At 42.6% G+C, this 25861-nt stretch overlaps 1 protein-coding gene across 2 annotated transcripts in view; it reads left to right on the forward strand.

Moving 5' to 3' along the window:
• LOC122922795 (cyclic AMP-responsive element-binding protein 5-like) overlaps positions 1-4119 on the forward strand; it is a 62176-nt gene extending 58057 nt beyond the window's left edge. Inside the window, exons 2-3 of one of the 2 annotated variants that reach the window (XM_044273568.1) lie at positions 2993-3152; positions 3249-4119. In XM_044273568.1, coding sequence (XP_044129503.1) covers positions 3118-3152; positions 3249-3933 — 720 coding nt within the window. In that variant the 5' untranslated portion in view covers positions 2993-3117 and the 3' untranslated portion in view covers positions 3934-4119. The remainder of the gene's footprint in view (positions 1-2992; positions 3153-3248) is intronic. The other variant, XM_044273630.1, reaches the window with a different exon arrangement.
• The last annotated feature ends 21742 nt before the right edge of the window (positions 4120-25861 follow it).

The following is a 25861-nucleotide window of genomic DNA, read 5'->3' on the forward strand; positions in this document are numbered from 1 at the left end:
AAAATATTATGGCCGTTACTATATGGTGATTAACAACATAATTTTAAAAAGTGATTTTATGATGCAAAAGTAGTAAAACATCAAAAATTTAGGCTACTCTTACATCTGCATTGTGCTGCACAACGCTTCAGTTTTGTCCCCATTCATTGTCAATGGGGACAAAACTGAACAATCCAGAACGGAGTGCACCAGAGTAAATCCGTTCTGAATGGTTGCAGCTGGTTGAATTACAATAACAGAAGCCTTTTGTTGTGGTATTGAGATCCCATGCCAGATCTGAAAAACGAAGATCAAAAAACGAAAATCAAAGATGTGAAAGTAGCCTAAGTTTGGTATAAAAATAATTGTATCATTATGCAGAATTTTGTCATTATTTAATTTATGCCTCACAGTAAACCCTATAAAAGCTAAAAAATAAACACAGATAGAATTGCAATCTTTGCCCACCACAGCTGCCTTTAAAAAAGCGATCAAAAAGCCAAATGTACCCCATGTCACCAAACAGCAGTTTATGACCACATTTGGGGTATTTAGTTTGTAATTTGCATAGAAAATTATGTGGAAATTTTTCTCCTTTTAACTCTTGCAAAAATGAAAAATTTGGGACTAAAGCAGTGTACTGTTTGAAATAAAAATGTCATCCTCATGGCCCAATGTTAATAAATTCTAAGAAACATCTGCTGGGTCCAAACCATCATAACACCCCTAGATGAATTCCTTGGGGATGTTGGCGCTCTTTCCTTTCTGAGCCTTACAGAAAAATACTGAGCCCATACAGAAAAATACACCCACTTTAAGGCTGGGTTCACACTTGAGCGTTTTACAGCGCGTTCAAACGCGCTGTAAAATGCTCAACACATGAAAACCAATGCTTCCCTATGGCCCTGGTTCACACTTGAGCGTTTTACAGCGCGTTTGAACGCGCTGAAAAACGCCTACGCTCAAAAAAGTTCTTGAGCTTCTTTGGGGCGTTTTGTCGCGCGTTTGCGGCCATAGGATTGCATAGGAGCATGCAAATATGTTATTTTGCGTGTTTGTGACCAGAAAAACGCGCATCCGAACGCGCGTTTGGCACATAGCAACAGGCAATAAAAGGCCACACCCTAGTGATCGGCAAGTGTCTAGCCTGACCAAGATGGAGGAAGCAGGCTGTGATAGTGAGACACTGATCAGGCTTGTGCAGGCAAAACGCTGCCTGTATGACATCCAAGATGCCAAATGCAAAAACAGGAGAAGCAGGCAGCAGGCATGGGAGGACATTGGACAAAACATCTGGCCACAGTGGAAGCGATTATCCAAAACAGTGCAAGGAGGTATTGACATGTGTGTTCTGAGTGTAAAAAAAACAAACTCCTTGTGTGCACTGGTGTAAAAACTATATGTAATAGTCCAGCCCAGCTCTACCTGCGGCCCTCCAGCTGTTGTCCAACTACAACTCCCAATATGCTGTGCTGTATTTTACTTGCTGTAGCCTGTCCAGGCATGCATGGAGTTGGAGTTTTGCTACAGCTGGAGGGCCGCAGCTTCACCATCCCTGTTCTAGTATATGGCCAGTCAATGGTTCCCCGTCACCCACATTCTGGCACAATGTAGTGGGCCAGTATGCTCAATTTGCACTTGTTCCAATCTGGAAATGTATTTTAAATTCAAATGTTGGCCTACATTTGTGGTGCGGATTTGTGTTATAAAGTTGATATGGATATTGTCTACGTTGAAACATTATTGTGCTTGTGGGCTATTGCAGCACTGGCACATTATAGGTGATTGTATGTCTACAGTACCAGTATTGGGCACATAAATGGGACCCCTAATTCCGCCCACATTGTTTTCCCTTGTTAATGGACGAGTATTGGGCACATAAATGGGACCCCTAATTCCGCCCACATTGTTTTCCCTTGTTAATGGACGAGTATTGGTGGGCACTATTGGGGCTTCTACAAGGGGCACGATATAGGTGAAAAAACGGCATTGCACAAATTCACTCTTCAAATCTTTTAATTCAGCCATTACAATAAACAAAGAAAATTGAATATTAAAAGTTAAAGAAACAATCTTTGCAGCTGCAAAAGACTAAATAATATAAATTTATATGGCTTGCATTTGCCAAGGTAACTTCTCCTGTGGTGACATAAAATAAGCAGTGAAGTGGTCCCGAATGGCGGCACCATGTGTGGTCCCACGAACACCGCTGCGAATCTGACTCTCCATGGAATGGCTCAACGAATCCTCAAAATTGAAGCCATCCCTTTCTCGGACAAAATTGTGAAGAACACATGCTCCCTTCTCAGCCGAGATGGCGGTCTCCAATTTGAGATTTATGGGTGAGTGCAGAACTCGCCATTTGTTGGCTAATATGGCAAATGCGCATTCCACCACCCTGCGTGCTCTTGTCAGGTGATAATTAAAAACACGTCGCGCAATGGAGAGACTATGGCTGGAGTATGGCCTCATTAGATGCTCACCTAGAGCAAATGCCTCGTCACCAACAAAAACAAATGGCATAGATGGATAAGTGGTGCCAGGCAGTGTGGTGTTCCCGGGAAGGTCAAGGGCATTAGTACTGAGCATTTGACCAAAGTCAGAATGCCCAAAAACAGCAGAGTCAGAGCTGCTGCCATAGGAACCCACATCGATAAAACGGAAAAAATAGTTAGCATCACATACCGCAAAAAGAACAACAGAAAAGTATTTTTTATAATTATAGAACTGACTGCCACTCCTCATTGGCTTCAGAACGCGGATGTGTTTTCCGTCAATTGCTACTACACAGTTCGGGAAATTGCAATTTTCAGCCACTCCTCCTTGTTTGGTTGGGCCTTTACAACAGCATGAAGGACCTTCCAAATGGCACTGCAGGTTTCCTTCACGATCACACTGGCTGTGGATTTCCCGATCTGGAAGGTGTAGTGAAGACTGATCAAAGATTGGCCTGTAGCTAAATAGCTGAAAAAAATGTGAGAAAATAATGGATGTTTTTTTTTTTTTATTATAGTAAACTTACTAAAAAGCAAGTGGAAGAGCCTCAAAGATGCCTTCATTCGTCATCGGCGCAAAGAGAAGGAACAGAGGAGCGGAGCTTCGCCAAGTGCACGATCCAGCTATGTCCATGCGGAGGAAATGGCCTTTCTAATACCATGCACTGGAATGGGTAGGTGAGTCTAGGGCATACACATGCGGGAGAGGGTGTGGTATGACATGCATTCACTTTCATATCTTGCACATACTTATGTATATTTTCATGTTCACAGCACCGATAGTATGTGGTCGAAAAGTCAACAGCAGGAGGAGGAAGAGGAGGAGGTCACCAGGGACAGTGAGACCTGTGCGTCTATGGGGCCACTAAGTCCTCCTCCACCCGATCCCACCCCTCCATTCCAAACCCCCACACAGCCTGCCCCACCTGTCGTGGAAACCGAAAACATTCGGACTCACCGTCCAAAAAGGAAAAGAACAGATCGCCAGGAGGACCGGCTAATTGCATGCCTGGATGCACTTGCCCATCCAGCACCCAAACTCACTAGTGATGCCCTTTTCTTACTAAGTTTGGAGGAAAAAATGCTGCAAGTTCCCAGAAGTCGCATAACTGAAGCGAGGGATACCATAACAAGGACCCTAGACAGCTTCATTCTACATTATGACATCACACAGCCCAACAATGCACCACAACATCCACCACAACATCCACCACCACATCCATCACAACATCCACCAACCACTCACACATACACATCACAAACATACCCACAAACTAACATACCACACCCTCACGACACATGGCACACACAACCACAATCATCATACAGCTATCCCTCCACCAGCATGGGCAACAACACCTCCACTCAAATGCAACCCGGCCAGCAATCAGGCGGAATGAGAGAGGCCATGCGGGATACCGAGCCACATTTTGCATTCCCACAATACCAAAACCTTTGAGAAATATCATACATAATTTGGTGCATCAGGGGTGTTTGACCTTCATTGTTAATATCTGAAAATTACCTAATAATTTAAAGTTAAAAAGTACGATACTTATGTTGATTGTGTTAAACACAGTTTGCGCATTTTTGGAGGAACTGTAAGATGTTATTACTTTTCAAAAATAAAAACATTTGCAAACTTTTTGGGACTCTTATTTCGAAGAGAGTGTTTCCGTAGGGAAAAATGTGGGTAAACTATGTATGTATGGTATCTATATGCCAAATTTAAAAAGCATACACATCCAATACCCCCCCTCAAAAACACTTGAAACGTCACAACCACCAGTAGAAAATAACAAAGGCCACACTAATATCCAGTCACCACACAATGTAAATGCTTTATAAGGCCACAATTACAGTCTACTTACCGCAAAGTCAGTCTTTCCGCTGGTGGTATACTCTCCCGCATGAAGGTGTCCTGATGTTGTAAACGGGTGTCCAACAACCCCAGGAGCCCATCAAAGCTGTTGAAAACGAAAATAGTGAGGGTTAACAATATCAAAAAACTACAACTGGTACCTTCACAATTGGAACCCCACTACTATAACTATTGTATATGTACAAACCTGGTGATGGACATCCGCGTGTAGGAAAAAAAATTGTCATCATGGGCCCGGAGGGTCTCGTACAGTGCCCAGAACTGTCCCCTTTCCTGTCGATTGGCAATGACAGGATGGACCCAGAAGTGTCGCCTGCTCTCTCAACTTCGCCGCAAACGTCGGAGAAGGATTGCTGCCACAATTGCCGCAATTGGTCGCCTTCTGGAGAATTCCATGACTGCAAACAATCCACTCTCCCAACACACATGAAATTTCTCACCTCCATTTCTCTCTCATTAGACACCTTTCATATAGACAGAGCTGTATTTTCATTGGACAACACTGCTGTTAATCACACAAACGCACGTTTTCCGCGCGTTGACTATGGACAAAAATGCGCAACAAAAACGTGCATAAAACGCGCGTTTTGTCGCGCATGAAACACGCATATCAAATACGCTCAGGTCTGAACCCAGCCTTAGGGTATTGCCGCACATAACCATTTTGGGATTCTTTTTTTTCCTGTTCACCCTTGTAAATATTAAAACTTTGAGACAAAATTACTTATTATTGTTAACATGTAATTTTGGATTTTCATGCCTCAAATGTAAAAAAATTCTATGAAACACCTGTAGGGTCAAAATGCTCACTACACCTCTATATTAATTAAAGTTTGGTATAATTTTCAAAATGGGGCCTTTTCTTGTGTCTTGGCACCTCAAGACCTTTGCAAATCTGAAATGGTACCTGAAAAACTCCACAAGGTGCTCCTTCAGTTCTGAGGACGGTGTTTAGTCAAGTAGCGCTCTAGGGCCACATATACAATATTTCTAAAAAAACTGAAGAACCAAGGTAATAAATCTGAGGTTTTAATTCTATTTTATCATCTGCTGTGTTCCAAAAATGGATTGAAAATATGCAACAAAAAAAAAAATGAAATTCCACCTCTATTTTGCATTCATTCCTGTGAAACACCTGAAGGGTTAACAAACTTCCTAAATGCCATTTTGAATACTTTGAAGGTGCCATTTTTAAAATGGGGTGATTTATGGAGGGTATTAATATATAGGCCCCTAAAAGCCACTGCAGAACTAAACTGATTCCTAAAAAAAGGATTTGGAATTTTTTTTCAATTTTTTTTGAAATTGCTGCTAAACATATAAATAAAAGTATAACTGAACAATGATGTCAAGATAAAGTGGTCATCGAATTTTGCACTGCTCATTTCCATGGTTATGACTACCCTGCAGTCCATCAGTGGTGGTCGTGCTTGCACACTATAGGAAAAAGCATCAGCATTTCTGGTGGCCGGGATCATGAGAGTACACATAGCTTGGTGTTTTTTCCTATAGTGTGCAAGCACGTCCAATGCTGCTGGATTGCAGGGTGGTTGTAACCATGGAAACAAGCAGTTTATAATGTGATGGAAAACGGAATCCAGCCAGCAAAGGAAGCAATATGGGCAATCACAATATATTAGTAAGTACCTTGTATTAACTTTCTCTACATAATAAATGTCACTTGCAGAAGTGAGACAACCCCTTTAACTCCCTTAACTAAAGGAATTTTTCACTAGCATTGTTTTATATACAGTATATGTATGATTGGTGGGGATCTGAGCTTGGGTCCCTCACAGGTCCAGTTTGGAGGTCTCAGTCCTCATTCTTGGTGATTTGGTTATTGCATTCTCACAGCAACACTCGATGGAAAAGAAGAATGGCAACAGTGGATTATCTACAGTTAGAGCCACTATGAAGACGATAAAAGAGAGTTCTATCATTTCTTGATTTTACATAGTGTAAGAAAAATCATTCTTAGAGTTCTGTTAGTTTTTAAAATTTGTTTGGAATTTTTGCAGGTATTGGTTTTGCACAGTATCATACACAATGCCCTTCATGACATTAACTGTAGGTTTTTCAAGCATCGTCCTTTGATACTAAGGAAAATAATGCAAATTAGCATAGCGAAGAGTGAGAAAAAGACAGCCTGCATCTTTTAAGTGGTCATGTTGAAAATGTTTGATGTAATAATTTTGCACATTATGTATGTTTCTAATAAAATAATACATTAACCCCTTAAGGACCCAGCCATTTTTCACCTTAAGGACCAGGCCATTTTTAGCAAATGTGACATGGGTCACTTTATGTGGTAATACAGACGTGGACAAAATTGTTGGTACCCTTTGGTCAATGAAAGAAAAAGTCACAATGGTCACAGAAATAACTTTAATCTGACAAAAGTAATAATAAATTAAAATTCTATAAATGTTAACCAATGAAAGTCAGACATTGTTTTTCAACCATGCTTCAACAGAATTATGTAAAAAAATAAACTCATGAAACAGGCATGGACAAAAATGATGGTACCCCTAACTTAATATTTTGTTGCGCAACCTTTTGAGGCAATCACTGCAATCAAACGCTTCCTGTAACTGTCAATGAGACATCTGCACCTCTCAGCAGGTATTTTGGCCCACTCCTCATGAGCAAACTGCTCCAGTTGTGTCCGGTTTGAAGGGTGCCTTTTCCAGACTGCATGTTTCAGCTCCTTCCAAAGATGCTCAATAGGATTGAGGTCAGGGCTCATAGAAGGCCACTTTAGAATAGTCCAATTTTTTCCTCTTAGCCATTCTTGGGTGTTTTTAGCGGTGTGTTTTGGGTCATTGTCCTGTTGCAAGACCCATGACCTGCGACTGAGACCAAGCTTTCTGACACTGGCTAGTACATTTCTCTCTAGAATTCCTTGATAGTCTTGAGATTTCATTGTACCCTGCACAGATTCAAGACACCCTGTGCCAGACGCAGCAAAGCAGCCCCAGAACATAACAGAGCCTCCTCCATGTTTCACAGTAGGGACAGTGTTCTTTTCTTGATATGCTTCATTTTTTCGTCTGTGAACATACAGCTGATGTGCCTTGGCAAAAACTTCGATTTTTGTCTCATCTGTCCACAGGACATTCTCCCAGAAGCTTTGTGGCTTGTCAACATGTAGTTTGGCATATTCCAGTCTTGCTTTTTTATGATTCGTTTTCAACAATGGTGTCCTCCTTGGTCGTCTCCCATGTAGTCCACTTTGGCTCAAACAACGACGGATGGTGCGATCTGACACTGATGTTCCTTGAGCATGAAGTTCACCTTGAATCTCTTTAGAAGTCTTTCTAGGCTCTTTTGTTACCATTCGGATTATCCGTCTCTTAGATTTGTCATCAATTTTCCTCCTGCGGCCACGTCCAGGGAGGTTGGCTACAGTCCCATGGATCTTAAACTTATGAATAATATGTGCAACTGTACTCACAGGAACATCTAGTTGCTTGGAGATGGTCTTATAGCCTTTACCTTTAACATGCTTGTCTATAATTTTCTTTCTGATCTCTTGAGACAGCTCTTTCCTTTGCTTCCTCTGGTCCATGTCGAGTGTGGTACACACCATATCACCAAACAACACAGTGATTACCTGGAGCCATATATATAGGCCCAATGGCTGATTACAAGGTTGTAGACACCTGTGATGCTAATTAGTGGACACACCTTGAATTAACATGTCCCTTTGGTCACATTATGTTCTGTGTTTTCTAGGGGTACCATCATTTTTGTCCATGCCTGTTTCATGAGTTTATTTTTTTACATAATTCTGTTGAAGCATGGTTGAAAAACAATGTCTGACTTTCATTGGTTAACATTTATAGAATTTTAATTTATTATTACTTTTGTCAGATTAAAGTTATTTCTGTGACCATTGTGACTTTTTCTTTCATTGACCAAAGGGTACCAACAATTTTGTCCACGTCTGTAACTTTAAAACGCTTTTACTTATCCAGGCCATTCTGAGATTGTTTTCTCGTCACATATTGTACTTTTTTTTACGGTGTTCACCTTAGGGGTTAGGTCATGTGGTATTTTTATAGAGCAGATCGTTACGGATGCGACGATACCTAATATGTCAACTTTTTTTTTTTTTTACATTTAACACAATATAAGCATTTTTTAAACAAAAAAATCACGTTTTAGTGTCTCCATAGTCTGAGAGCAATAGTTTTTTAATTTTTTGTGGCGATTGTCTTAGGTAGGGGCTGATTTTTTGAGGGATGAGGTGACGGTTAGATTGGTACTATTTTGGGTGGCATACGCCTTTTTGATCGCTTGGTGTTGCACTTTTAGTGACAGTTTTTATTTTATTTTTTTGACGGTATTCACCTGAGGGGTTAGGTCATGTGATCGTTTTATAGAGCCGGTTGATACGGATGCGGCGATACCTAATATGTAAACTTTTCTTTTTTTCCCAATTTTTTACTTTATTTTGGGAAAAGAGCTTTTTTTTTTTTTTACTTGAAACTTTTAATTTTTGGGTAAAACTTTCTTTTTTTTACTTCTTTTTTCACTTTATTTTTTGTCTCACTGTGGGAATTCAAGATTTCAGGGTATGATCCCTGTTTCGATACAGCACAATTCATCTGTATTGTGCTGTATTGAACTGTCAGTGACTGTAAGACGCTAACAGTTGCCTAGAAGACCCAGCCATGGGGCTGGATATCTTGGGCTTCCGTAGCTGGCAGTCCTGATGCCTGTTCAAGGCATTGGGGCTGCCATAGCAATCATCGGGTCCCCGTCACCGCAAACCCCTTGTATGCGGAACGCGGCATACAGGGGGTTAATCCGCCGGCAGCTGTGTTTTCACCGATGCTGGCAGATACAGCAGGGGCTCGGCTCTCAGTATCAGTTGGGCCCCTGCTGCTGATCGCGGCAGCATGTGTGGGGCAGCGAGTTAACCCTAGGACAGGAACGCTCGTTGTAGTGCGTTAAGTACCTGAAAGTTAGGACGAGCATTCTTGTCCAAGGCCCTTAACGTGTTTATAAGGTAATAGGTGTTGATGGGCATATATTTATAAAATAGTTATAGTTATGAAGGAGGGCACTGTATAGCAATAATTATTGAATGGACACTGTTGGATACCAGAATTTTCAGGTCAACTATTTGTTTCTGCAATATAATATTTTTGGGCATTGAGGAGCACAGTATTATGGGTAACCACAGGGGCACCAAGATGGCGAGTTTGTGTTCAGATTGTGAGGAGGATGACAGAAAAGTGAGTAACTCTGAGGAGATAACAATTGACTAGAAGAAGTCATCATGGTGGTCTGAGTTGAATAGGAGAAGATAATGAAAGAGTACGTCTACAATCAATATGTAATGCTGTATTCTCCTGTATGTTGGGTAGCGCATAATGTGATTTAAAAAGTAATAGCCATCCATTCAAATGTGTTGTCTGTCATTTTGACAGAAATTAGTGCTAAGCGGAAGCCATTAATGTGATCTAGACAGAGCCTAAAAGGCATAAACACTAGGTGATCCATAGCCTGCTCTCTGTCTTTATTACATTTCATTATTCCAAAAGGAGTACTGCGAACAAAGCAACTTACACAAGAATAGAAAGAAATACGTCAATAATAAAATATGATTCTGATCATGTATTACCTCTGAAAACTTCCTGTGTTCTAAATATGACATTTTCATTTCCCTGAGTGATGTCATGGGTTTGCAAACGGTTTAATGGTTTGAATATTTATCTGTTAGGAAATCTTGAAGACGCAAGGATTCTTAACACTGCTTGTGTTTCATTCTTATTGTGCTAACGCCATTCCACGTAGATGGAAAACTGTGAAGGCGGACGAGTATAAGCAAAATGATACAGAGACTTCCTATATACCTAACCAGTTGTGTAATGGCAAGCACTGTGAACCTTCACAGAAAAATGTGAATAGCTTTGAGATATTATGTGCTTCCTTACCACAGGTTTTTAGAAAGGTATTGCAGTTTTTCATGTTGCGGTTTCAAGCAAATAACAGTTATCCTTTGTGTAATGAAACATATTACATTTCCCAATATACTTTCTATATCAACTCTTCACAGTTTCCAACATCTAAAGCTACTTTCACACTCGCGTTTGGTGCGGATCAGTCTTGTATCTGCACAGACGGATCCGCACTGATAATGCAAACGCTTGTATCTGTTCATAACGTATCCGTTTGCATTATTCATAAAAAAATAAAAGTCTAAGTCAAAACGGATCCGTCTTGACTTACATTGAAAGTCAATGGGGGACGGATCAGTTTTCAATTGCACCATATTGTGTCAGTGAAAACTGATACGTCCCCATTAACTTATATTGTAATCAGGACGGATCCGTTTGGCTCCGCATTGTCAGACGGACACCAAAACGCTATAAGCTGCGGAGACCAAACGCAGCCAAATTGATGCATTCTGAACGGATCCTTATCCATTCAGAATGCATTGGGGCTGAACTGATCCGTTTTGGGCCGCTTGTGAGAGCCCTGAAACGGATCTCACAAGCGGACCCAGAAACGCCAGTGTGAAAGTAGCCTAAGCTTGCTATGCTATCCATTATACTTGTACTGTAACTAGAGAATTGAAGAAACAGCTTTGCAAATAGTTCACAATTAGCGCTGCTGCACCAGCAGAGTCAGGTCAAAACTCCAACACCAAATAAAAAAAAGAATGCTGCACGCTGTAAATTAACCCTTTCCAGATGCAGTAATTTTCCATTTCTGTTTTTCGCTCCCTGCCTTCCTGAAGCCATAAACTTTTTTTATTTTTCAGTGTTCACTGTGGTAAAAATTACTTGTGCTCTTCATTATCCAGGTCAGTACGAATACAGCAAAACCACACTACAGTTTTTCTTGCGTTTTAATACTGAAAAAAATGTAAAGACTTTTGAAACATTTTATTTTTTCTTTTCATCGCCATATTATGACCACCATTGTTTTTTTTATTGTTATGTCAAAGGAGAAGGTTGAGGGCTAATTTTTTGCAGGATGATCTGTAGCTTTTGTTAATGCCATTTTGGAGTGTGTATGACTTTTGGATCGCTTTTTATAAAAAAAAATTAGGAGGTAAAGTGATGAAAAAACGGAAATTAGACTTTTTTTTTTTTCTTTCCATTACGCCATTCATCAAATGGGATATGTTTTTATATATGTTTTCATAGTGCAGGCTTTTATGCTTTATGATACCCATGATGGTATTAAATTGTTTATTTAGTTTTATTTTGATCTTGGAGAAAGGGTGGTGATTAGAATTTTTATTTGAATTTTTTTATATATATATATATATATATATATATATATATATAGATATATAGATTTTTAGATTTTTTTAAACTTTTTTTTTAGGTCTCCAAGTTACCACAACATGCAATCATCAGATTGCAATTTGTGAAGAGTAATAGAATTTTCTCTATTATCCTATACAGAAATTGCCATATTACAATTCAGTGCTGCCACCTGCTGGCCTGAATAGTACAGGCTTAGGCCTAATAGAGGCTCAGGCTCATTACTTACATGGAACACCTTCCCCGATCTGTGCCTGGGGGAGGTGTTCCTGCCTGTGATGTGCATGCTTCCGGCCTTTCAGATGCCCTGCTTACATTTGACCATGGCATCTGAGAGGTTAGATGCTCGTGATAGTCATTACTGCCGATCTCAGACATTAGCTGCAGGTGTCTAGATCCGCTCCGGAGCAGGTGCCATCTTTAAAGACCTGACATCCGCTGTACAGATGTCGGGAAGGGGTTAAACACTCATAATAAAATAAGGTTAGGATAGGTCTCGCTTGCAGGAATGCAGAGTCCACAATTCTGTTATATCATTATTCCTCACTTTTTCACACGTTGCTTGAATCTACCAGGTCAAACTGTTCCTCCTAAATAAGGAAACACAGGACCATGGCCCACATGGTGAAATAATGGAGCAATTTATTATACTCACAGAGGAGACTGATAAAATCATATGCAAAATATCAAAAACTGTCCCTCCTTAAGGCTACATTCACACGTCAGTATTTTTCTATAATCCGAATTTCGGTCCGTTTTTTGCGGATCCGTTGTTCCTGAAAATGTTTCCGTATGTCATCCGTTTTTTGCGGATCCGCAAAAAACGGAAACATGTATACATTTCAATAATCAAATAAAGTTGTTTGGATTTCTTTGAAAAAAAAAAAATATATATATTTTTTTAAAATTTGCTATGTGTTTCCAGGAACGGATTCCGCAAAAAACGGAAGACATACGGAATGACATCCGAATGTCTTCCGTTTTTTTGCGGAACCATTGACTTTGCATTGTACCAGGATCCGATTTTTCAGGAACATAATAGGACATGTTTTATATTTAAACGGACATGCGGAACGGAACAACGGAAACGGACAGCACACATTGTGCTGTCCGATTTTTTCCAGGACCCATTGAAAATGAATGGGTCCAGATCTGGTCCTGATCTGTTCCGCAAAAAAAGGAACAGATCAGGAAAGAAAAAATGGACGTGTGAATGGACCCTAAATGTCCATATGCAAGGAGCTTTTTTTCTATAGTCATATTAGGTTAGAGCCACACGGTCAGGTTTCTGCATGCAGTTTTGGAAGCCAAAATTAGGAGAGGATCATAAAAAAGTTAAGGGAAAGTATAAAGGACAGATATGATTTCTCATCTTTTTTAATTCCTGGTTTTGGCTTCCAAAATGCATGCAGAAACCTGACTGTGTGGCCATCCCTATATAAATAAATCATCCAGCGAATTAGGATATATATATATATATATATAAGGTGGGTTATGTATTCAAAAGTAATAAAGTCCAGCTAATAAGTAACCCTAACAGGATAAATATTTATACATTTTAATTACTATATAAACAAAAAATGTCCCAATATGTCCAGGCGTACACCAGGCCAGCCAAATGATTAGGCCAGAGTGTATGTCTTGGAAAGCCCTAAGCTATGATCCTGAATCTTGGCCCTAAGCCCAGGGGCGGCCCCTAATGGTGGAGACCCCCTGTCCTCGAACCTATCTATACACTCCTACTTGTACCCTAGTACATTAGGTTAGTTAGTGGCCTAGATTTAAATGTGGTGGGCTGGTGTAGGCGTGGACACAGAGGATCAGTGAAAAAAGCGCACAGTGTATACAACCCTGCCCATGCGGAGATGAGCAGGTACACGGTGCGACACGTTAAATCTAGAGACACCAACAAAAAAGGATGGTATATAATTTCACAGACTAAATCTGTATAAACCCCAATGCGTTTCCCCCACTGTGTGGGATCAACGCGTTTCCCCCACTGTGTGGGATCATAGATGAGAAAAACAAAAGAAAGTAGCTCTGACAAACGGAAGGAAGTCCAAACAATGTTGGCATATCCAGGATATATCCGTATGGCAGGTGGTGTCACAATAAAGACATACAACGTTAAAAGATTGGACAAATGAAGTTCCCGGGAGGATTTAGAGGGAAAGGGAGTATTAGTACCGGACGTCTTGATCTATCAGATTTGTGTATGTCACAACATAAACATGGATATCTGTAAAGAAAAAGAGAGAAGGTACATGCTATATAGTGCGTCCAAATGTACTCAAATATATAAGCACCCGGTAATGTGAGACACCTCCACCAGCGTATATCAAGTAACAGGAGGTAACTCACTGAGTCAAGACAAGATATAGAGCACAATGGTGGCCAGGATTGATACCAAGAGGCACACCCCACAGTCTTCGATGTACTGGTACTCAAAGTCTTAATTTTGAATGTCCGGAATCAGCGTGACGATACACTAAAAGGTAATACAATGCCACATAACGGTAAAATCAAACGGCAAATAGGTCAGTGGCCAGATGTAATAGAAGCGAAAGTTACCTTAAGATGTTCATTAGATAGCGTGACCCGACCTCTCAGGTTATGGCCATCTACTGGTTAAAATCCACTAAGTGGCAAGAAAGTGCATGTCACATATAGGAACAAAAAGTCAGCTCATGTCTAGGCACCATATAATAAGTATTACTCACTGTTGGTGGTGAATCCCTCAAGTAAAGTGGATGTCCTTGCCTCCCAGGGTCCAATAATTAATCACTAGAAAGAGACCATATTTATACTGGACGCCTAATTGGTAAATGGCGTTACCTGTCTTAGGGCGGTCCCTCCGATGTGTATACTAATAATCCCGCCATGGATATGATCTGTGCCGCAGTGAAAAGCGGCGTGCGTTCCACCGTGGAACGCCTGCCGCCGAACATCCGGTTCCACCAACCGGATGTAACGTCAGGGAGCCATGCGTTCCACTCTGGAACGCAGGCCGATCCCAGACCAGCGCGGCGCAGGAACAGGCGGTCAGGTGTGGCATCATCAGAATAGGCCCTGCGTTCCAAGCTGGAGCGCATAGGGCCAGGAGAATATAGAAAAATTAACAAGGATTAAGCCTAACCGATATATAGTTATAAGACAACAAAGGCTGAATCACTCATGAGTGATGACACATTATGAATCCCTGCCAGTCAGGAAATATCAGAGATAGATTAGGCAGCAGAAAAGGATACACTAAGTAGATCGATGATAAAGAATTTATATAAGTGAATATAGACGGAGGGATATGAAGACACCCTAAAAGACCTCTCCAGTGTTTAAATCAATAAATGGCCTTTATAAGGACAAGACGTTTTTACAATAGTAGATATACAACAAAAGATAGGGAGATAATTAAGCCAGTGAAACAGTTCATATTCACTGTTCATGATACTATAGTTAGTAGGTACTTCACGCACCCGGCCCAGTTTCCATGGACAAAACGGTCAACCCGAGCTCATATATAGCCGGGATAGAGGACGGGGGTAGGGAAAAAGGGGAGGGGTAGGGTTAGGGAAGAAAAGAGATAGGGACATGGCAGGCAGAGGCCACCGGGTCTAGAGGAAAAGTGGCCTACAGAAAACATGAGAAAGTCAGTCTTTCATTCAGGCCGAGGGGGGATTGGGACCGGAGTCTATGGATCCATTCACTTTCCTTTTGTAGGATCCTCCTGTCCCAATCCCCTCCTCGTGGTGATGGATGTATTATTTCAAGTACCGTGAACCGAAGGCATGCGGGATCGCCCCCATGATGATCGTTCACATGTGTCGCGACCGGAGTGATCTCTTTGTTTTTAACATCATTAACGTGTTCTAGGATACGTCTTCTCAGTTCTCTAATGGTCTTACCGACGTAGTCAAGGGGGCAAGTGCACTGACATAGGTATACAAGTCCCCTAGATCTACAATTAATGAAGTCGCGTATCTGAAAAGTCTGACCCAGCGTGGATCCTGTAATAGTTTTGGCTGTGTTCAAAAATGCACAGGCCTTACAACCTCCGCATTTATATATACCAACCGGTCTACGGTCCAACCAGGTACCCGCTCTGACCGGTGTAGTGAAGTGACTGGCCACCAGACGATCTTTGAGGCTTCTGCCCCGACGATAAGACACAGCGGGTCGTTCGGTCACGACCTGATGGAGATCCGGGTCCATCCTCAAGATAGGCCAGTATTTATTTAAGATTTTTCTAATCTCCGGATTAGCGGTATCAAAGTTTGAGATGATTCTCAATGGTTGGGGACTATCTGTTGTCCTTATTTTAGGACTGAGTAAATCCTTACGCTCTCTGGTCCGTGCATGCTTGAAGGCTTCCCTCAGGATCGGTTGTGGGTAGCCCCTGGCTGTGAATCGATCTTCAAGAACCCTAGCCTCCCTGAAAAATGCTTCATCACTGGAGCAGTTCCTCCGTACCCGGAGATACTGTCCCCTGGGAATACCCCGTTTAAGGGAAGGAGGGTGGTGACTGCTCCAGTGAAGAAGAGAATTAGTGGCAGTTGTTTTCCTATGTATATTGGTTGATAATCGATCCCCCATTATTGTTACCTTGACGTTGAGAAAGGTAATGGTCGACGCATCGTATTCAGAGGTAAAGTGGAGACCAATATCGTTCATGTTCAGGTCCGAGACAAATCGTTTAAATTCACAGGAGTCGCCCTTCCAGACGACGAAGACGTCGTCTATATAGCGGGTCCATAGCTGGATATTCTTGGACCACCAGACGTCGTGGTCTGGGAAGACGTGAGTATCCTCCCACCAGCCCAGGAAGAGGTTTGCGTAAGTGGGGGCACAGGGACTGCCCATAGCCGTCCCCCTGAGCTGGTGGTAGAATTTAGAGTTAAAGAGAAAGAAGTTGTGAGTAAGGGTATACTCAAGTAACCTAATGATAAACGCATTATGTGAGTTAAACTGGATGCCCCTAGCGCATAAAAAATACTCAATAGCCCTAAGGCCATGTTGATGCGGAATTGAGCTGTATAATGACTCAACGTCAATGCTGCATAGCATGCATTCAGGGTCAAGGACTAGGGCATCAGTTTTGTTGAGGAAGTCCATTGTGTCCCTCGTATATGCTGGGAGGGACACAACGAACTCCCTCAACACCTTGTCCAGATATACCCCACAGTTCTGGGTAAGTGAATCAACGCCTGACACAATAGGACGACCCTTAAGCGGGCTCGTCCCCTTGTGGATCTTCGGGAGCCCATAAAAGGTCGCAATAAGGGGTTTATTCGGTAGGAGAAATTCAAATTCTGATGGTCCAATCACTTGGTTCTGCAAGCCGAGCGATAAGATTTGTTTAAGTTCGGCTAAAAATATCTGGGTCGGGTTGGAGGGTAAAATTCTGTAACCCTCCTTATCCTTCAACAGTTCCAAACACATATGCATATAGGTCTCGTGAAAGGGCCTGAGCCAGTGATTCGAGTGTGGTCCCTGTTGAGATCAGTGAGGGTTTGAAGGTCATCAAAGTCCTCTTCTTGGAGACCAAGTCTACTACATGTGTCTCTGTTCGAGACCCTGAAAAATTTCTGCCATTTCAGTCTCCTGCAGAAGAGGTGGAGGTCCTTAGTCCAAGAGAAAAGACTAAAATTAGATGTAGGCACAAATGACAGGCCTCTCTTAAGGACCTCCACCTCAACCGGAGTGAGACTTCGTTTGGACAGGTTAATTATTTGAAGGTCTGTCACTGTCCCTTGTCCAGTCGGCCGCGTAATGGATATGGCATCACATCTTTCTCTAAAAAAGAAGATGAAGAGGGTTGAGGGTTGGTCTGAGTATGGTTCTGAGTATTGGAGTACCCAGACGGAGGTGAGGAAGAGGAGGTATTCATATATCCTGAACCTCGTGTCCCCCGTCCCCTTCCCCTGTAGCCACCTCCCTTCTGCCATCCCCGGCCTCCACGTCTCCTCGTGCCCTGACGGCCTGTGTTGGAAGAGCTATCGTAAGATTTTGAATATGAGTCGGTATCTGAAGAGTCGAACTCAGAGGAGGAGGGTACAACAGGCAATGTAGGTCCCTGTACAATACTGTAAGCCCTGTTTTCTTTAAATTCACTGAGGTCCCTGACGAACTGTCTATGCTTTCTGTCTTTAATCAGGCCCTGAAAGCGTTCGACAGATGATTGAAGTGAAACCTCCCGTCTAGAAAACTCTGGGTCCTCCTTTAGTTTTAGGGCAACCTCTATTTGTTCTTGCAATTTCTTTGAGGATTGCTCAAAAGTTGATCTCTCCTCCTCGAGCAATAAGGTCATCAGATTTAGTGAGCTTTGTGTTAATAGCTCCTCCCACTTGGATAAAAGGGATGGTGAAGATATTCTGTCTGCCGGTTTTACTCGCAGACGTAACCCCCTAGGTACGATTTTATTACCTATGTAACTTTCCAGGGATTTGATTTCCCACCAAGATTTAATGTTTGCTTTATAACCGTTGTATAGATCATTGAAGACCTGTTTACTAGTCGCCTGCTGGCCTACACCTGGCACATCCCTATCGGAAAATATATCCCTAGCTTCTATGACTAGAGCCTCGGTGAATAGAGTCCCTGAAAGAAAACTGGCCATATTTAGTAGAAGAAATCATCCAGCGAATTAGGATATATATATATATATAAGGTGGGTTATGTATTCAAAAGTAATAAAGTCCATCCCTATATAAATGCCTGATGAATAGTAATATGTGTTTGCTTGTGGTGAATGAAAGTGCTATTTTCACTGCATACTGTACACTGACACCTACATAGCAATTTGCTACACAGTCATCAGACTTACCGGTAGTCACAGAAAAGTAAGATTCCCCCCAGACACTCAGGGTTTGTTCACAAAAAATTACAGCTGAAAATTTTTCAGTATTATTACTATTCTATATATACAGTATATACAGTGTCGGACTGGGGTACCTAGGGCCCACCAGTGTAACTGATTCTGGGGGCCCACCTTAAGGCCTCTTTCAACATTGCGTTGTCCAGATCCGACGTGTACTCCACTTGCCGGAATTACACGCCGGATCCAGAAAAACGCAAGTGTACTGAAAGAATTTGAAGACGGATTCGTCTTCAAAATGCTTTCAGTGTTACTATGGCAGTCAGGACGCTATTAAAGTCCTGGTTGCCATAGTAGTAGTGGGGAGCGGGGGAGCAGTATACTTACAGTCCGTGAGGCTCCCGGGGCACTCCAGAATGACGTCAGAGCGCCCCATGCGCATGGATGACGTGCCATGCGATCACGTCATCCATGCGCGTGGGGCGCCCTGACGTCACTCTGAAGCGCCCCAGGAGCCGCACGGACGGTAAGTATGCTGCTCCCCCGCTCCTCACTACACTTTACCATGGCTGCCAGGACTTTAGCGTCCCGGCAGCCATGGTAACCATTCAGAAAAAGCTAAACGTCGGATCCGGCAATGCGCCGAAACGACGTTTAGCTTAAGGCCGGATCCGGATCAATGCCTTTCAATGGCCATTAATTCCGGATCCGGCCTTGCGGCAAGTCTTCAGGATTTTTGGCCGGAGCAAAAAGCGCAGCATGCTGCGGTATTTTCTCCGGCCAAAAAACGTTCCGTTCCGGAACTGAAGACATCCTGATGCATCCTGAACGGATTTCTCTCCATTCAGAATGCATTAGGATAAAACTGATCAGGATTCTTCCGGCATAGAGCCCCGACGACGGAACTCTATGCCGGAAGAAAAGAACGCAGGTGTGAAAGAGCCCTAAGGGTACTTTCACACTAGCGTTTTTCTTTTCCGGCATAGAATTCCGTCACAGGGGCTCTATACCGGAAAAGAACTGATCAGTTTTATCCCCATGCATTCTGAATGGAGAGTAAGCCGCTCAGTTTGCATCAGAATGTCTTCAGTTCAGTCGTTTTGACTGATCAGGCAAAAGAGAAAACCGCAGCATGCTACGGTTTTATCTCCGGTGAAAAAAACTGATGACTTGCCTGAATGCCGGATCCGGCATTTTTTTCCATAGGAATGTATTAGTGCCGGATCCGTCCTTCCGGTCTGCACATGCGCAGACTGAAAAAAAAGTGAAAAAAAATAAATGCCGGATCCATTTTGCCAGGTGACACCGGAAAGACGGATCCGGCATTTCAATGCATTTTTTCGACTGATCAGGCATTTTTAAGACTGATCAGTCTTACTAATTCCATCAGTTAGCATACATTTTGCCTGATACTGCAGGCAGTTCCGGCGACGGAACTGCTTGCCGGATCTCTCTGCCGTAAGTGTGAAAGTAGCCTTAGCTCCTGCACACAAACTTTTTTTTTTTCTTCTGTGTCCGTACCATATTTTTTTTTTGTGTGGCCTGTATGTGAAACCAATAACTTCAATGGGGCCGCAAAAAAAAATAAACGCAAATGACTCCATGTGCATTCCGTGTCTGTATGTCCGCATGGCCGTTATGCAAAATTATAGAACATGTCCTATTATTGTCGGCATTACAGACAAGGATAGGACTGTTCTATTAGGGGCCAGCTGTTCTGTTCCGCATAATGTGGAATGCACACACCCAGTATCCATGTTTTGCAGATCCGCAATTTGCGGACTGCAAAACATCCAACAATCGTGTTCATGAGCACTTACAGTGATAACAGAAATATTAAAGATGAAGTATGATGGTAGACACTCACAGCAAAATGCTCTGCTATTTGCTATAGCTACTAAACCGATTGCGGATATGATTAGACAGGATCCGGAAATTGTGGGGTTCAGATATCGCACCCATTAGGAAAAAATTGCCTTACACGCAGATAATATCATGTTATTTGTGGGTTCACACAGATCACTAAATAGGATATTTCAGGTATTCGAGCAATTTGGTAAACATGCGGGACTTAGGATAAACTGGTCCAAATCGGCGTGTATCCCGATTGACCCGTTGAATGAGTTCAGACCGGGAGAGCTGGAAATTAAGAAGATTGACGAACCCGTTAAATATCTGGGAATCCAGATTACTCCGCAACCCAAGATTATGTTAGACTAAATGTGATCCCGAAAATTCAGGAAATCAGGAAGAAAATATGTATGGAAAAAACTGTACATGTCGATGGCAGGACGTATTTCACTGGTTAAGATTGCGTATTACCCACTTTGAATTACATCCTGTGGAATACACCAGTGATAATCCCCAAAAGAGACTTTAAAAAAATAGCCAGTCTATTAACTGATCTAATATGGTGAGGAAAAAAAACTAGGATAAAGGCACAGATATTGAGTATCCAGGAGAGGGAGGGTGGACTATCCGTACCAGATTTGGAACTCTATTTTAGTGCAGGGATTATAAAAAACATGATAACATGGAGTAACACACAAAGCTATAAAAATTTAATAGCAGGGATAAATAAAAGATTGGAGAAATGTAATATCTTCCAAGTTATGGAAACAGGTACTCTGGCCCAACAGGGATGTAAAAATAGACCTTTGATTCTGTTGATGGCCAAGAGTTGGGAGACGGTAAAAGAACTATGGTCCCAAACTGGGCTCTATGCAGACACCATACTGGCCCAACAGTATAGCGTTCTTTAATACAGAATGCTTAGTAGGTGGTCAATTGAGGGTTAAAAAATATAAAATAATTAACTCACCTTCTCCTCTTGATCGCGTAGCTGCTGGTCTCTTCTTACTTCTTTAATCATGAGCTGCCGGCTAAAGGACCTGTGGTGATGTCAGATCACATGGTCAAATCACATGGTCCATCACCGTGGTGATGGACCATGGGATCTGACATCACCACAGGTCCTTTAGCCGGCAGCTCATGATTAAAGAAGTAAGAAGAGACCGGCAGCTACGCGATCAAGAGGAGAAGGTGAGTTAATTATTTTATATTTTTTAACCCTCAATTGACCACCCACTAAGCATTCTGTATTAAAGAATGCTATTATTTTCCCTTATAACCATGTTATAAGGGAAAATAATACAGTGAATAGACTGCAACCGTGCGTGAAAATCGCACCGCATCCGTACTTGATTGCGGATGCTTGCGATTTTCACTCAGCCCCATTCACTTCTATGGGGCCTGCGTTGTGTGAAAAATGCACAATATAGAGCATGCTGCGATTTTCACACAACGCATAAGTGATGTGTGAAAATCACCGCTCATGTGCACAGCACCATAGAAGTGAATGGGTCCGGATTTAGTGCGGGTGCAATGCGTTCACCTCACGCATTGCACCCGCGCGGAAATCTCACCCGTGTGAACTCAGCCTAACCCTATTAAGTGTAGCACACTTTATGGGGCTGCCTCACTTCAACAAATGGCATTTATTATGTAGAGAAAGTTAATACAAGGCACTTACTAATATATTCTGATTCTCCATATTGGCTCTTTTCCATCACATTATACACTGCTCGTATCCATGGTTTTGACCACTCTGCAACCCAGCAGTGGTGGCCGTGCTTGCACACTATAGGTAAAGGTGTTGGCCTATGCGCACTTTCAGCCTTTACCTATAGTGTGTAAGCACGGCCACGCCTGCTGGATACGTGCTGTGTATAATGTAATAGAAAGGAGGCAATATGGATAATAACAATATATTAGTAAGTGCTTTAGTATTAACTTCCTCTACATGATAAATGCCATTTACTGAAGTGAGACAACCTCTTTAACCCCTTAAAGCATAAATGTCTGGCATGAAATTTATCAAATCTTAACCTCCTCAGATTGCACATAATCTACAGTATATTTAAAAGAATTGTCCTATCATAATGACCTATCGCCTATCTACAGGATAGGTGATAAATATCAGATTACTGGGGGGTCTGACTGCTGGAACCAGTTGCGGATTATAATAGGGACGTTCGGGTCAGCAGCCCCGGGCCCCAGCACCGCTGGGGGGCCCAACGCCGACCTGAACGCCCACATACTGTGGCGGGGCTCGGGAGCTCATAGCTCCCTGTCCCGTCGCCGATCACCGCCATAGGCCTCCTGATGACCTAAATCATTTTTTTTGCACGATTTGACAAAGACAATGAGCTGCCTATCATCAAATTAGCCCAGCAAGAGGCTCCATCATTTTCCCTGATGCTGAGAGCATGAGGTAGAATGGGCCTTAAATCACATTAATCCCTACAAAGCAGCTGGCCCTGATGAAGTTCCTGGAAAAGTCCTAAAAAAACTAAACAGTGTTTACCAGTATGTTTAACAGCTCACTAGAGCAGGCCATTGTCCCCACTTGCCTAAAGTCCTCCACAATTGTCCCAATTCCAAAACAGGCCGGGGTGAAGACCTTAGGTGATTATCGCCCGGTGGCTCTCACTCCTATTGCTATGAAGTGTTTTGAACAACTTGTCCTGAGGCACATGTGTAGTGTACGGGAGAGTAATACCCCGTCACTACAGAAGGGTCACTTGGGTACTGTCGTTCCCCCTGTATTTATGGGGAGGTTGGTATAAAACATCTTGTTAATGTAATGCTATGTACTTCCTGTTACTGTGAAATGTGCATGTGCAGGCCGGCTAGGGTGTCATTCCAGCTCTGAGTCACTAGAGGGAGCTAGGGAACCCTAGTTTATATAAGGCCCAGTCAGGAAGTAGTAAGCAGGCAGACAGTGGGAAAAGGAGTCAGAGATGATCCTGTGTCTGAGTCAAGGCCAGGCTATGGGCCTGTGAGAGTAGAGCAGGCCTGAAGCCTGCCGACTAGGAGAGGGTAGTAAAGGCCCTGTAACCGGGTTCCGGATCCAAGGAAAAGGTTCCCCTCCTGAGTCATCATCCGTATTAGCTGAAACATCATAAGCAACCAGCCGGGACACAGAATACCACAGAGGCCGATCAGATAAAGCAAGAGGTACTCAAGATAACAGAGGAGGTACTAGATAAAGACAGCTTCAAGGATACGCCAGCTATAGGGCATTAGACCTTGGAGAATAAGTCACATGTTTCAGGACCAGTCAGGAATAGTGTGCAAGCCGCCTGTACTGCATCTCCTGTAATTAACACTCTGTAAAGAACATTGCTAAAACCGGCCAGTCTGTACTTCTAAGAACCAACTGTATTCAAATAGAAACCAACTGTCTTCTATGGAACTGCGCTTCCAACTGCGTCCATGTATGATTATCACTGACATTCAGTAAAGTTCCAGTTTTGGTTGGCTATCCCGTGGTTGCTTCATTCTTCTACATTACTTTACACAGCGTGTCACCGTTTAATTGACACTGGCGTCACGAACATTAAATACCTGCCTGTTCCAGTATTTGCCCCGATTGAAGACGACAGTGGATCCCAGGTTAGTGGGTTAATCTGCACTACAAAGCCCAGCATACACTACTGACCCCCTGGGACACTGCACATGAAGAGCAAGATCTGCACCTCCATGGACCAATACCAGTTTGCTTACAGAGCACATACAGTAGGTCAACTGAGGATGCTGTCTCACTTACCCTTCACACTGCGCTGTCACACCTGGAGCAGAGAGACCGCTATGTGCGGATGTTGTTCATTGATTACAGCTCGGCCTTTAACACCATCCCTCCCAACAAGTTGGCAACGAAACTGAACAACTTGGGTCTCAGCTCACACCTGTGCAACTGGATACTGGATTTTCTTACAAAAAGACCACAAATCGTACGCATGGCCAAGCACTTTTCTTCATCCTTAACACTAAACACTTGGGTACCGCAAGGCTGTGTGTTGAGCCCTCTCCTTTACTCCCTCTTCACAAATGACTGTAAACCTTATTCACAATACCAATACCATATAAAATTTGCAGATGACACGACCGTGATAGGCCTAATCTCCAACAATGATGAAACAGCCTATAGGATAGAGGTTGAGAACCTAGAGAGATGGAGTAAGAACAACAACCTCATACTCAATACCAAGAAAACAAAGGAGCTAATTCTGGATTTTAGGAAGAAGAAACGAAATGGACACCATCCCATTAGCATTAATGGTGGAAACGTGGAGATAGTTAAAGTTTCAGATTCTTGGGAGTTCATATTAGTCAGGACCTGTCATGGATAAAAAACACAACAGAAATTACCAGGAGTCTGAAGAAAGCCCAACTCCCAAAACAGCTGCTTGTCAATTTTTACAGGTGCACCATAGAATCTGTTATCACATACTGCATTACAGTGTGGTACTCCGGCTGCTCTTCTGAGGACAAGAAGACCCTCAAGCGCATCATCAGAATGGCTGGCAGAATCACTGGTACTCAGTTACCATCACTGGATGACATCTTCACTGTTCGCTGCAGCAACAGGGCAAAAATTATCTGTGGGGATCCAACTCACCCCGGCCACAGCCTTTTCACTCCCCTACCCTCTGGTAGGCGTCTTAGAGCCCTACATGCCCGCACCACTAGGCTGAAGAACAGCTTTTACCCCAAAGCAGTCAGTCTCCTAAATGCTCAGAGATTATTGCCCCTTCCTAGGATAGAAACTACCACAGACTGAAAGTGACTGCTGCATTCATGAACCCATGATGATCTCCTGTCTGCAGTGGTGTCTGAATCAGTGTGTATATACTCATAAGCACTTCCTACTTTGCTCTTGCTATATATATGCTGTGAACTGTAAACTGTGAATAGTAATGCTTTCTAGTGCAATGTTTAGTTTTTTTCTAGTGTAATGCTTTAGTTTAAATGTCAGTTCTTGATCCTCTGTCCATGGCATCTAGGATTGCTCCAAACAACATTTCATTGTATTGTACATTGTATTGTATTGTACAGTGAAAATAAAGGCATCTTATCTTATCTTAGGCTTCAGGCCTAGTAGGCCTGAGGCCTATGCGGTAGTGAAATCCCGCCTTCCTCTGCGAGCAAGCGTCTGGCCCTGGACAAAGGTGAGTATTTAGCTTTTCATTTTTTAATTTTTTATTTCATGTGCCTACTTTGGGGGACATGTGGGGGGGGGGGGACACACAGGAGGACATATTAGGGAAGAGACATTGAGAACACGGGGGGGAATGTGGGGGCTGTGTGGGGCCAAATTATTATGGGAGGGAATACTATGTGGGGACAAATTACTATGTGGGGGCAAATTATTATGGGAAGGACTACTATGTGGGGCAAATTTGGCATGACAAAAAAGATGTGTGCCTATTGAGTACTGTTAATAATACCTCGACACACGAAAGCTGGAAATGAAGTCATGAAGCCACAAGTAGTGATAGACTACAATAAAACCATGGGAGGTGTCGACAGAGCGGACCAAGCAATTACATTCTACCCAGCAATG

The sequence above is a fragment of the Bufo gargarizans genome, chromosome 1, assembly GCF_014858855.1.
Source record: "Bufo gargarizans isolate SCDJY-AF-19 chromosome 1, ASM1485885v1, whole genome shotgun sequence".
In the NCBI taxonomy this organism is placed as follows: Eukaryota; Metazoa; Chordata; class Amphibia; order Anura; family Bufonidae; genus Bufo; species Bufo gargarizans.